This window comes from Morone saxatilis, unplaced genomic scaffold (genome assembly GCF_004916995.1).
Source record: "Morone saxatilis isolate NCDOM2014 unplaced genomic scaffold, NCSU_SB_2.0 Contig4, whole genome shotgun sequence".
NCBI classification, from domain to species: domain Eukaryota; kingdom Metazoa; phylum Chordata; class Actinopteri; family Moronidae; genus Morone; species Morone saxatilis.
In genome coordinates, this window is record NW_023339984.1 from 4,742,626 (window position 1) to 4,757,007 (window position 14,382).

Sequence of the window (14,382 nt, forward strand, 5' to 3'; positions counted from 1 at the left end):
GTGTATGAATGACTGTGAGAGTGACTGATGTGTGATGGTTGGTTTGTGTCAGTAATATACCAGTCTGCACAATGGGTTTTTTTTTTTTTCTTTTTTTTGTTGCTTACCAAGACGTATGAAACATAAGAGGCCATTTTTGTCTTTTTTGTTCAAATGGTAATTTTGTATTCTCATGTTTAGAGTGTGTGTGTGTGTGTGTGTGTGTGTGTGTTTCCCTTCTCCAAACAGGGACTTGATCTGTATGTTTATGAGAGTGTGAATGAACGAATGACTGAATGAATGAGAGAGAGAGGGCAATTGCACAACACATCCTTTCTCTCACCAGCTCTTCATCCCCAGATAGACGAAATAGAAATGCATACATTTGTAAATGTTAGCTTTGCGCTCATCACATGATGACCACCACTAGTTTATTTCCCTTAGCTTCTCCACATGGGGAGCTGTCTCTGGACCTGTGAGGACTAGCAGACAGGGCGAATCATGAGGGACATTACTGTGTGTGCATCAGAATGAGACTGTGTGTGTGCGTGTGTTTTTTCAGTGTGCATGTTCATTTACTGTTCATAGAAATGAGTTAAGACTACAGGTACTCATTTTGAATACATGTGCTTTTTTGTATGTGTATGAATGCACATTTGTGCCTAAGAACTTGGATAGGGTGCATGGCCATTGAGACATTAACTCTTTTTTGAGAGCGAGTGTGACGTGTGTCAGTGCTCAGCACAGTGTATGTAAAGTATGTAAGTTTATATCGTCAATATTTCTAGTTCAGTCTAGGGGTGATCATTGGAAGGTTAGTCCAGTCTGTTTTCTTGGGGTGTGATCACATTGCCTTTTGTCAGCTCTCGAACTTGTGAATGAAAGGTGTCGAGTTTCTGACTCTGAAAAAAAAATACAGCATCTTAATGTGCAAGTGCACAGAACGGTGCATGAAATGTTAGCATATTGTGTTACTTATTCGTTGTTGCAATTTGATAATGACGAGTTTTCTTTTTTAATGAAAAATATATATGAATATATACATTATATACAAAGTTTAAAAAGTATTTGGACTAAGATAATGAGCACTTGGGGCTGCTATTTTTGTTGTGTGTTAATTTTTTTTCTCCTTAATTTGTTTTTCATTTTGTTTCATTATCGCCATGTGAAGTGTGTGTATTATTTCTTTCTTAAGAAAATATTGAATGTATTCCAAAAAAATGACAAGAAACCCGTGCTGATACCAGATATTATTTTTTTTTTTTTTTCCTCAGAAGATTTCAAAAATGGAAACAAAATACAAAAAAGCTTCAGAGAGTTTAGCAAGGACTTTTTTATTTACACAGTGGAGAAGAAAAAAAACTCGGAATGGATACAGTTGAACACACTGCCTCTACAATCCTGGTCGTACAAGTAGTGACTAAGAATTAAAAAGAAAGGACTCTTTCTATTCCATACTGGAGTTTTGGTTGTTTACAAACCACATGGATATCTGTGGGTGCAGTTTTTTGTTTTAATATTTTGTTTTTGTTTGTTTGAGGTTTTTTTTTTTTTTNNGGGGGTTTTTTTTTTTTGGGGTTTTTTTTTTTTTTTTTTTTTTTTTTTTGTTCCCACATACGACGGGTGGGGTTTGCAAGTGCGCTTCTGCCATATGGACATTGAGTGGTGTTGGTTTGAGGAAGAGTTGCAGGCATCACAACAACACGGACAAGATCCTCTAACTGGACCTTTTTGTGTGTGGTCGTGGATCCTGAGATTTCAACTGTGGAGCAGAGGCGTGAAAATCAAGGATGGGCTCTGTTTTGTGGAGTGCAGGGGGCTGCATAACCCCAGAGGGAACTGAGAGGGCGATATAAGTACACCTGGTTAGTGCACTTGTCTTCACCTCAACCCTCATAAGCACTCACACCCTGCCCTCACCAACTCACCTATGCACTTTTGTTCATTCAAGCTGTGAGGTACCATTTTGGGGATGGGAGCACAATTACAACAGGAGGATTGCTGCGATTCGCTGTCGCTGAAAAGATATTCCCAAACTGAAACAAGAGACTTGAGAAGCACGTCTTCTCCCACCTCCTGTATATAACCATATTTTTGTATTACCTTTCAGAGTAGAAAGAAAATTTGCGAAATGGATGAAGGAAAATTCATGAGACATTGATCATATGGAGTGAATGTTCTTCAGAAAAACCAATCTTTTTGAATATAGTTTGAGATAGACTCGCTGCGAGTTTCCCTTAGTTTGCCAGTAACCCTGAAATAATCGGGGATGGAAGGGAAACCCACATGGACAAGGACTGAGGTTTTGGACATGTGACTCCAAGACTGACTGATAGTTACTTATCAAAATGGATGTCGCAGTCGCTACAAAGAGCCCCACTAAGAGTGTTTGATCAACATGCACAGTAAAGGGGCAGACATGAGTTTGAAGAGCTGTTGGCAAGGATGCTTCCACTTCATCTCCCAACCTGATGCCTTGAGAGCTGTAGAGTGACTTCAGGGGGGAAATCCTCTGCATGGGTGAGATATTGTAGCTTAATTTGTCCTTTTCACTTGTATACTAATGACTTCATTTGATCCTTTTACTCCTGGTTAATCTCGTGGCACTTGTTTCTTACAGGATTGTATTGGACAGCAGGGTGATGATGGTCTCGTGCTCTCTTCTGTCTTCTCACAGGAGTCTGGCTGTGCTTTATTTGCTGCCCTCTGCAAGGAGGATCTAATCTACAGCCAACCCATGAACCAGTTAACCCTAAACCTGTCCTTTTTGAACTTAAACCCTAAGAAACTTTTCTGTCTTGACCTCGGACTGGGCAGGCCATTGGCATTATCAGTTAGACAGTTACCAGATGAAGTTACAAGTTTATCGACCATGAATCCCATCTGTGTTAGGTTTGGGATTTGATCGGGCGCTCTCCGACGAGGAAGAGGATAAAGAAGTACGTATCGCCCAGATGTCACCGCCCACCTCGGCCTGAAACTCATGTGGCTGCGTGGAGGTCTTCTTACCGACGGGACAGAAGAGCCCTCCTGCCCAGAAGTCAGAGACTGAGAGTTGGGTTGGGTTTCGATGGATGTGGCTGGATTACATCTAAGCCACCAGAAAGCCCTGCAGCCGTGGAACTGGATGAACTAAAAGAATTGTACAAAAACAAAAAAGACTTTGAAACATGACAAAACACAAACACAAACACGTAGCTACATGTCACATAGATTCTAGAGTCCAAAGGAGTTGCAGACACACTACATGCACACCTACAGCAAAAGCCACATACGCTCAGTTACATTGGCTCTCCTCTGGAACCACGTCTGCACACACACACCAGGGCGGCATCAATATCACATCACACGGATACAGACACACACAAGCATCAACGCTCATCACTATAAACGCTGAGCTTTGTAAATAATGTAAAAGTTTGTGTTTTTTGATTTTTCTCTCATAGTGGGTTTTGCTTTATTTCTCTGTTCAACATGCCTTAAATTGTATAGTTCAGTCCTCAACGGCTAACTGAAAATGTTCTCTAAAGGATGAATTTAAGTTGGAAATCACCTTGTTGACTGTCCTCTCAAGTCCAAGAAAGAAAGGAGCGTTCATAAAGACAGCTAGCTTTCTGTTAGCTAACAACATTCTGTTCTGTATGAACCTGATACATGTACCACCATGAAAATATTAGTTAGCTACAGAATAGAGCAGCAAGCGGTCTTTGATTAATCTGATTTTGCTGTTGTTGGCTTTTGTTGCCCTTTTGGTTTCCTTAAAATGAAGAGTGGATTTGTTCAGATTTCCTGTTTAGATTATTGCTGAAGGTGCAGGCTTAATAAAGGGCTGAAGTCTGTACTGTGTGGAGCTGAGCTGACTGGGTGGGATGCAGAGGATTGGCTTGAAGCACAGACTTGTATCTGTGCCATAACTGTTGCTGGATATACTGTTCTTGGCAAAACTAAACCAGTGACAGGTCCTCCTCAAATTAAGACACAAGTTGGGGCTTTTTGTGAAATTCTTTTACACTCCGGAAGCTACTAGGTACTTTTTACAGTTTTGAGATGTCAAATCAGGCTTGTATTGGAAGCAGATTGTTAGGGCAAGCTTGCAGGATTTGTAATATTTGTGGGTTTTGACACTAAACCTTGAGGTGGGTCGCAGTTTGGTCCAGATTGCCTCTGCTTTGTCTGCGCACCTGGTGGTACTGCCGACCATCTCCGATGGAACTGAATAGATAAGGAATCGGCCAGTCAGTTGTGTTATTTGAAAGGAAATTCCATGTGCCGAAAATTAGGAAAGTGTCTCGTTCCATGTACGTATATCTAATTGGATTTGAGAGATTAATGCTTTTAGTCAACCAGTAGTTTATTTGTATCCTTGATAACTAAACACTATGCAGTTTTTAATCCAAATAGCAACTGATACTCATTGAATCCTATCAGCTTATACTTGTAATACAAGTGTACGTTTTGTTTAGCTGAGGTTTTTGTGGATAGTTGCCTGCTATAGCTAACTGTGTAAACTGAAGTAGCTGAGGTAAGCTCCAGTATGCCATAAGTGTTGAATTGATACTGAATTAATACTAAATGGTAAAGTTGAATGTTGTTGTAATCAGTTGCCAAAACAAAAACATCAACTTTAACCATATGAGTATACTATCAAGTCTCTTGTTTGTGAATGACTTTAAAAATATCTATGACATTTTTAAACGCTGATATTGTGTGGTATTAGTTGTTGGTCGGTCAGTCAGTCAGTCTTAAAAGAGTAAACCGACGTAGTTTGCAGTTTATTTTACTGCACTACACATGCTTTTATGATTAGATAAACTGCAAAACTGTTGTCAAAAAGCCCTGGATGTTTGGTTGCAGCCTTTGAAAAGATCCTGTCATGGCATGTTGCTTGACGGTATGCAGTAGTTCATCCGGTTTATGTTTTGCTCTGGTAACTGTAGTTCCAACAATATAATGGAAGTTAAATCCCAGTCAGCTCAGCTCCTCTGCTTAATGAATCTTTGAATGTTGTTAAAATAACAGCATACTTGTATGAAACTGTTTTGGAAAAGAACAACTGAAAGATGTGTAAATAGTTTGGCTTTTGTTTGTTTGAAGAACAAAATAAATACTAAATAAATAGCATTTAGCAACGTCAGACTCAATGTGTGAGTGCATGAATATAAAGGAGTGAACATCATATGATATGAACACACTACTGTGCTAATGTGCATTAGGATTAGTGATTAGGATGAGCTCTCCATGAGCGGCACCGCAACTCTCGCGATAGTTGGAAACACATGGCCGCCCTCAGTGTTTACAACTTCTCGTAATGAGCTGGTGAATAGAATTAAAAAGTCCCGAAGTAGAAGGACGTCGAATAGTTGTGTATGCTATTCGTACTGTCCGGCTTTAGGTGAAACTTTGACACCGTCGAGGAGGAAAGTGTTTCTAGGGAAACTGCGAGCAGAACCAAAGGCCAGGCAATCCACAACACAGGTAGGTAGCATCAGACTGTTAGCATAGGCTAATGCTAACGTGAGGTGATTTGTGTTTCTGCTGTGGACCGACGGCTGAAGCAAATTCAAACGTATTGCCTTCTTTGCCAGCATTGCTCAACATACAGAACGACAGCAGAGCACACGTGGAGTAAAACGCGCTAGGGTTTGTCGTATAATTTGTACCTGGTACGGCGTAAATGTAGCTAATGTAACATGAATGCTAGTTTGGACTCGTTGGCAGGTCACGACTAGCCACAGGTGTCTGAGGGCGTCAGTCATTTACTCCTACAACAAAGAACGTCGCGTTTACTTATCTTAGATGATGGATGTGTTTGAAGTGCTCACATTTGTGCATGTGTGTTCCATTGTCTTGTTTATTTGGTCTCCCCTGCCCTGACCCCCCCTGCCTCCATCTTTGCCCCCTCACTGTTTTGCAGGCTAGTGGGTGCTGTGATGTCCTCGACCCCCAGCAGACTCAAACACCCACACTGCAGGAAGAAGCACTATCCCAGTAGCACTTACCTCACCCACGTCTGACAGCCAGTCATCGGACACAAGGCACTTGGACGCCAGGTTGAGGACTTGACAGAAGGGATTAATAAACAAAGAGAGATGTCTGACTCAGCTGGAGGTGGTGAAGGCGGAGGTGTGGCAGGAGCGGGACAGGACGCAGAAGCCGATAATGAGCCCCCTCAACAGGCGCCACCTTTACCTGAAGGTGACAGTTTAGAGGTGGCGGAGACCTCAGAGGAAGGGACACCTCCATCTGCCAAGCGGTCCAGAATAAGCAATGAGGAACAAGGGCTGGATCAGCCTGCAAAGCCCGTCAAAGTGCATGAAGAAACACCAGCACAGGCTGGCGCGCTGCAGGGAGACGCAGCCCCACCAGCACAAAGTATTTGCAACTGCATGAATCAGATTAAATATAAGGAATATTCCTTCAAGTTAAGAATTTGCTCTGTCAGAGATAATGATTCAGGATTAGCTTGAAGATGAATGAATTAACCTGCACAAATGTACTCTTTGATGCTAGGAACAGAACCGCTACAAGGTGAGGAAGAGGGTCGAGAAGGGGCAGAGGTGTCTGCCAGTGGGGAAGGTGAAGAAGAATGCCACCAGAATGGAGATGGAGGGCATGGTACCCCCTTACAAGAAGGAGAGATGAAACCAGAGGAAGAGCTCAACGGTAACAGATCTGCAGAAAGCCCCAGTGGAGGACAGCAGTAAGTGGAGGAAGAAGTCAGGTTTATTTTTAACCTCTGTTTCTACATACCTAGGGGCAAAGATACAGTAGACGGGCCATCAAGTGAGCTATTTCAAGCTGGGGGGTGGAGATGTTATGCAGCGATTATGAAGATGTGTTAAACACATGTTTCTGAAATAGAAAAAGAAGAGTGAAAGAATGGGCGCAGTCAGCAGCACAATCACCTGTGGCTTCTTTTTTCCACCTGTTTGTGTTTTAAATGAAATCTCTGCTACTAGTGAATCATCTTAAAAGATCATTCCTAGTGTTGTTATTTATTTTTCTTATTTCTACCACTTACAGCCTGGACACGTGTGAGCAGTGTGTGACGACTGTAGCTCGTGCCCTTGTGGTGTCCACACAGAGCGTTTCTGCTGCCGCTGCCTGCCCTATCTTTCTACACTGAATTTTCCTCTGATAAATACAACACAGTATAAGTCTAGTTAACAAATGAATGGATTATGTTCACAGAAACCTTTTTAATCTGAAATACAGATATGTTTGTAGTTTTTCCAGGTCTGTGACATATGCTACAGATACAGAAACTTCAGTTGTTGTGAAAGATGTATAAGTTGCTGGTATAATGTCAATATAACTATGAGCAGATCACTTGATTGACTTCATCTTTTTACATCTTTGCTGGGAACTGTGTACGGCTTGTGGAAAAAATTGGCAAGACCTCAGCTCTGTAGTGAAACATCGCTGCATCCTGTCACACGGGCAGTGTAGCTGCTCCAACCTGTTAACATGTAACACATGTAAAATAAAAAGCACAACGTTCCACGACACAGGCTTTACAGCCTGATGTAGCTTCTATTCAGCAGTAGCACTGCTGTCCTTTAGTATACACCCAACTGGCCACAGCAAACTATGACTGTCACAGTGACACCCATGAAACCTCATAATTAGATTTGACATGATCACTTATCATGTCTAATTAGTAAGTATTAGATATGTTATTTTAATATAAATAAGTAAGACAGCCCATTCTGTCATTTAATGTGTGTAGAAATGCCACTGCACATCACAAAGTGCCACAAAGCAGTTAAGTAAGCAGGTTGTAGACAGATGACAAGATAATAAAATAATAGGTCATAAATAAAAACAGTAAAGATTCATGAGGAAAATGTTGCTGTTGTGGGCCTGCAAACATCTACAGCATGTAAAGAACACTGTCAGTCTAAAACGACCGGACCTTGCTTTCAGTTTCTACAGGCAAAGCCAAGCAGAAAAGTTTGTGAGCAACTTGTTGTAATGTAAATGTTGAGGATAATTGCCCAGTTGCAGCTATTCAGACAAATGTAATTGCCTGTGAGTGTTAAATTCCTCTATGTATTTCACAGTAGCACTCATTTTGAAGTGGGGCAGCAAAAAGCACCACAGCATTAATTGATTAAATATTTAACACTATCAATTATCACAATGGCAAAATTTGGAGAAGATGACACAGGATGAAAACGATGGAATTAACCTGTAGAGGTGATAAATGTAATTAATACACCTGTCCGCTGTTGTATCTGTTTCTTTGTGCCAGTTGACATTGGCATTTATATAGAGCAACAGTTTTGTCCCAGGGTAGGAGATTCATCAGATGTTATTTAACTTAATTAAACAAAGGAGACATACAAGTCAAGGTTGTGGTTGCATTCGTTCTGATAACTTTATGCCCTCGCTATTAGTAAGATAGGAGATTCTGTCTTTCACTTTGTTGTGCGATGTCTTTTAAACTCATTAAATCAAGACTTGCCCTTCTCTCTATTTTGCTTCCAGCCTTGGCCTAGATTTTACCCAGAACCCCCAGATGTTGACTGGTTCCTGGACCGAGTACTCCAACTTTCCAGAGAATTACCTCAAAGGCTGCAAATGGTAATCTCATTTCAAATTAACGTGACACATAATACACCATGGGGTTAAGGTTTTTGAAGGTGCTAAGTATAAAACGTTAACATTATTATTCAGTTTGTGAGTCATTGCTATGATTACCATAAATAAATAAGACCATTACATTGTAGTGCCTGGAGGCAGATATCAAGGACAGATAATGTCCTAGATTACTGAGAAAATGATATTCTTTCAGGGGAAATTACTTCCACTGTGTTTGTCATGATGGGAACACCAGTGCAGACAATACACTGGGTATATATGAGGCTATGAAGAGCAGTCTTCCTCTTATGTTCAAGCTAAATAAATATCTCAATTGAGTGTAACCTCTAGTCCAAACTGCTGATGTACTAACTATAGATCGATCCTGTGTATACCTTGTTCACAGTTCAACGCTGTAAATACACCACCATCTTATTCTCATCCTCCCTCCTTCTCTAAACAAGGGCTCCTGATGGTTCCTGTATCTTGACCAACAGTGCAGACAATGTGCTCCGTGTGTACAACCTCCCTCCAGAGATTTACAGCTACAACTGGGACTTGCTTCCTGAGATGGTGAGCACACAGATAGCTTGCCTTCATGTTTGTGTAGAGGATAGAAAAAGGGAATGTTGGCATACAGAATACAGTACATACAGAAACCCTTAAATGTGTGTTATGAAAGCTAAAATGGTGAAATTACTTGGAAAAAAGATTTGTATTCAGAATTCTTGCACCGTTACGTACTGATACTTAGTGGGAGCACCTAGAGAGAGATGGAGTTAACCAAAAATGTCAGTCTTGACCAGAATTGCTCAGTAGAAAACGCAAACCCTCAATGTTCTTGTATGCAAGTATAAACAGTTCCTCTGGTGCCCCCATCAGGCCTAAGTCAAGGTCACTTTTTGGCTTTAATGCTGGAGCCCTTGCACATACAGGAAAACCTTTTTGAGGTTTATAGGTCAGGAGTCCGACATATGCATTTTGATCAGTTTCAGTAAATGAAAAAAAATCACCAATCAGAAACTGCTTCTTCTACAAAGTTGATCCAGTTTTGTGAAATAGATCATTTTTATATACCTTTTTAATTATGGCTTTGCAGTTGAAAAAACATTCTCATTCTCAAGACCTGGATGTAATTGATACATTTGAATTGAGTTTTAGAGCTAACCAATAGCATCTTAAGAGTAAGAAGTAATCCAGGTTTTGACTTCAGATAATACAGATTTCTTGTCTTGATCATATATCATGTTGGCAATAACATGATTGTGATATTTTATATTTCTTTCAAACCCTGTCTAAATTGTGAGATATTTCCAGTAAAGAAAAGGTCATCAACCTGCTGTATGTTATCTGACCTTTTATACAGAGACTGTCCGTATGTTGTTGTTGTTGAACATTATTTCTGTTGTTATGTTGTGTTTCAATCAAACAAACCTAAGCTTTAAAACATGTATTACTGAAGATTTAACAGAATAAAAAAGGTATTTTGTCATTTAGGTTTTGCAAAATATCAAGTGGCGAGCCAATCTCGTAATTATATTACCGGCTGGTAGATTGGGATCACTGAACAAAAATAATTGAAATATAATCCATTTTCCCCCATTACAGAGATCCCAGACCGTTTGTGAAAAGGGTAGAAAATTGAGCTTTGATTGCTCTATTTCTCACGGTGCCACTGGCTTTTGATATTGAATTTCACTACATGGAAAAGCCTGTGATATTGTCTTCTAGCTGCCTAGATTACAGATTACGGTCATTACATTTTCTTAATACTGTGTGTCCCTATATTCCTGTCTGTCTCCTTTCCTTTCTTTCTTTCCTGTGGCAGAGTCCAGTGCTGAGGATGGCAGAGGGAGACACCATCTACGACTACTGCTGGTACCCCAAGATGAACTCTCTGGACCCAGACACATGCTTGTGAGTTCAACTCGATCTTTGCCAGACCACCCTAAGCCTCAGCTCTTAACAGCTGGATAGATGAGACATTTAAAGTTCACTTTGAAGGTCAACCTGCCAGATGGTGAAGATACATACCCAGGAAATGTACTGTGTTGTATCGAGGCTGGTGTCAGTCAGTGATTGCTGTTTTTGATCAACATCATCAGTGTGTGAGTAAGATTTTCTGTGTGCCTGTGGGTCTTGAGCCTGTCTAATCGACTATCCGAATATAAAAGATTGTGTTGTATGCTTGTGACTCATTCTTTGATCCCTGTGGTATTTGCACTCGTTGTGGGAGCCGTCTGCCAGCGTTGAGAGAAGCTCGAAAAGCTTTGTGATGTCTCTCATTATGAGTGAAGAGTTGGCCTTCGTCTTGTCTGCTTCTGCCTCCATCGCAATCCGCTCGGCTGTTTGAGGCCCACGGTGCTTTTCAGCATGATTCAGCTCACTAACAGCTCTCCCGAGTCCAGACAACACCTAAAGAGCCTCATGATTCCCTGACTTGAGGCATCTCTTTTCATCTCGTTCTCTGTGTGTGCACGGCGCGCGCTCTAACAGGCTTTTGAAATGCGGTAATTATGACATCACTGCGTGTTTGTGCATGCGCTGTGAAGAGGAGCCAACATCGGTAAGACCCAGCCGTCACCGAGGAGAACGCGTATCGTCTGAGAGAGGGTAGGCCTGCACTAACGAGCTGAGGTCAAGTTGCCAACTGTTTTCACTGCGCATACACCTCCTCCCCCAGCTCCTATCATCCTCCAGTTACAGCCTCCACCCTCGGACAGATCTCTCTGATCAAGGCCCAGCATTGGCACCACTCCACCTCAACACCAGGCAGCCTTTACTGTGTCAGAGGAGGGGGTGGAGGTGGGTCAGGAGCTGCATGTCCAAAGATGAGAGTTGTGTAAACAGCACAATGATCAACCAATGACTCATGTGGACAATGCACCACTTGAGAGGCCTGTGTGTATCTGCCAAAGCCGTGCAAAGACCTGTCTGTCAGGAGGATGAGGATGCCAGTAGGAGATATGCTTCATCTTCATATCACTGTCACATATCAGAGAGGAGCTCCTGCAGGGCACAGCTAGGTGGTCGGACAAGCTCAGAGTAATCCTTGAGGGCTGAGGCAGCCGGATAAAAGGTTATGGTTGTGATTATTAAACGCATTTACAGCAACCCTGTTTTTCTAGTGCCTTTTCTGTCTCACCTTCTCCCCCGTCTTTTCACATCTCCCATTTTGTTTCTCATCTCTCCCCCTGCGCTCCTTGAACTCTCCGTCTGCCAAAAGCCGCGTGTTGTTGATGCCCCTCCTGTAGAGAGGGAATAAGGGCCCCTGTTATGGCTCGGTTAAGTTGCACTGAGTTCTAGGCATTGCTCCAAGCTAGCAGCAGTCTAGCATTATAATTGGGCATTTCCCTGCTCTGGAATAAAGCTGCGGCTCAGAGGGGCCGTAACAGAACACGGCAGCAGCGGTAGGGGCTAATTTCCTTTGTCTAATTGAGCCGCAGTGATGTTTCGGCATTTGTTCAGCGCCCAGTAATTAGAGTTAAAAAGGCATGGCTCAGTCTTTGGCCATGATTTGAATCAATAAGAATGTGCTGTGGTCTTGTCTCTGTAATGAGGCATAGAACAATGCTGTGTATTTGTTTTGATGCATTGATACACTAAGGTGGATGGAGTGCAGTAGAGGTTAGAAACAAGAAAATTAATTAACAGGTTTTTGGTCATGCACAATGTGTATTTCAGAAGAATCTCAGCAGCAGTTTAATTTATTTCCCATCCTCTGACATGCGGTTCCAACTCTATTTTATTCCACTATTCACTTTGTTTGACTTTTGATTGAAAAATACTCATTGTCACACTGTCATTCAGTGCACGCTATGTTCTTATGTGTTGAAATTCAAAACTGAGTCATTTCTTAATTGCTAGCTATAAAAAAAAAAATCCCTTCAGGGACAATAAAGATTGACTCCATTAAGTATTCTCAGCATTTATTCACCCTTGTCCCATAATCTGCATCATTCACTCTGTATTCCCTGTTGTCTCTCAGTCTTTTTTCTGCATGTCTTAATAACTCACTCTCTTCCATTCTTTGCCACTCTTTTTGTCTGGCCTCTCACTCCCCTTGCCTCCACAGTCTAGCCAGCAGTAGCCGTGACAACCCCATCCACGTGTGGGATGCATTTTACGGGGAGGTGCGAGCCAGTTTCCGACCCTACAATCACCTGGATGAGCTGACGGCAGCCCACTCCCTCTGCTTCTCGCCCGATGGAACGCAGCTCTACTGCGGCTTTGATAAAACTGTCAGGGTCTTCTATACTGAGCGTCCTGGAAGAGACTGTGAGGAGCGGCCCACCATAGGTCAGTTATCAACTGCTCTCACACAGTTTCAGCTTGATAAAGCACCATAGTGGGGTGTTTTTGTGATTTAGCTAATTAACTACAAATCAGGTGTGGTTCACAGTACAAGGTGTTAATTGTGGTTCTTTAAATCAAAAGTTAAGATGTTTAAACAGATCAATTCTGTGCTATCACATTGATATGTATTAATGTTAAATGGTTATATAACCGGTAGAAAATTCATGTGCACTAAGATGGAGTTTATTTTAATTATTTGTTATGAAAAGCATTAATTCTAAGAAATAATGACTTATGAGTAACGTAAAATGTGTATTACTGAGAGCAGGGACTGTTTTGAAAACTCCGGTATTCAAGGACGCTTAGAACTCTTGAGAGAGAATAATTTAAAAAAAGAATTGCATTCACAAGCTTATGTTCTTGTAAACTCAAACGCACAAGGCAAACAATAAGCAAACAGAGACATTGTGAAAGGGATAATGTGAAGTCATTTATTTCTTGTATTCAAAAAGTTGCAGTTTGACAGCTGTCTCCTCCAGTCTCCTTGAGCAAACCAGCAAGGAGAGATGTTGTTATGTACTTCTGGCAAAAAATAAAGGGAAATAAATGTAAACTGTGATGAATTCCCAATCTCTGTCACACGCTTCAAAACAAGTTTCAGTTCGCAGGCAGGTTTTTGTAAAATGCTGTACTGCAATATACAGACTGAAGTATTCTGAAGCACCAAAATGATCCTTGACAATTTCAACAAATAGGTTTTCTTTTTCAACTCAAGTGTTGTGTTTTCATGTCCTTCATGATTTTTTATTATTATTTAGCGGCACGGTATGGAAGATGAGGGGTTACTTTTCAGTTGGCAACAAACAACATGCTCTGGTCAATGGTTTCCTGTCTCCATCACTTCTGCTTGATAATTAATAGCCACAAATGATGCAGAAATGTATGGTTAATGTCAAAACCAGGTTATATCATACATGTGACTTTGCCAAACACTCGCTTATGCTATTTTGTGCCAAAACACGTGCTGAAAGCCTTCTAAAGAGTGAGAAAGATAATGATTGGGAAAGGAGTGAACTGTAAAAAGAAACAGATGATCCAAATGTGAGTTAATGTGTGTGTGTGCGCGTATTGTGGAGAAATATTTTCCTCCTTGGAGATGTAATGAGGAATGTATGAGCTGCCAAAAAGTCAATTTTGAGTAGAAGTGATTGGGGATTGTCTTGTGAACCTTTTTAAAAGGCTGAAAGCTTTGCCAAATGCCACTCTCTTGTCTTCACTGCAGTGAAGAAGCAGGGCCAAAGTGGCATCATCTCCTGCTTTGGCTTCAGCCCCTGCCAGTCTGTTTACGCCTGTGGCTCTTACTCCCGCTGCGCTGGCCTCTACTCCTGCCAAGACGGCACCCTGCTGGCTCTGCTGCCGACCCGTCACCACGGAGGCCTCACCCATCTGCTCTTCTCCCCTGACGGAAACTACCTGTACACCGGCGGCCGCAAGGTGAACACATATGCGCGCACACACACACAC

At 41.6% G+C, this 14,382-nt stretch overlaps 1 protein-coding gene and 1 long non-coding RNA gene across 3 annotated transcripts in view; both read left to right on the plus strand.

The window, feature by feature from the left end:
* The first annotated feature begins 1,565 nt into the window (after window positions 1-1,565).
* On the plus strand, window positions 1,566-5,108 carry LOC118337915. Its single transcript, XR_004797200.1, has 2 exons — window positions 1,566-2,499; window positions 2,600-5,108. It is a non-coding gene; the product is annotated as an uncharacterized LOC118337915 (long non-coding RNA).
* Window positions 5,109-5,231: 123 nt separating this feature from the next.
* The window catches only part of wrap53 (WD repeat containing, antisense to TP53), a 13,258-nt gene continuing 4,107 nt past the window's right edge, over window positions 5,232-14,382 (plus strand). The window contains exons 1-8 of one of the 2 annotated variants that reach the window (XM_035675079.1): window positions 5,232-5,454; window positions 5,894-6,351; window positions 6,490-6,679; window positions 8,470-8,565; window positions 9,027-9,135; window positions 10,391-10,479; window positions 12,638-12,861; window positions 14,141-14,352. In XM_035675079.1, the coding sequence (XP_035530972.1) occupies window positions 6,069-6,351; window positions 6,490-6,679; window positions 8,470-8,565; window positions 9,027-9,135; window positions 10,391-10,479; window positions 12,638-12,861; window positions 14,141-14,352 (1,203 nt within the window). In that variant the 5' untranslated portion in view covers window positions 5,232-5,454; window positions 5,894-6,068. Of the gene's footprint in view, window positions 5,455-5,477; window positions 5,620-5,893; window positions 6,352-6,489; window positions 6,680-8,469; window positions 8,566-9,026; window positions 9,136-10,390; window positions 10,480-12,637; window positions 12,862-14,140; window positions 14,353-14,382 lie in introns of those variants that run through there. The other variant, XM_035675080.1, reaches the window with a different exon arrangement.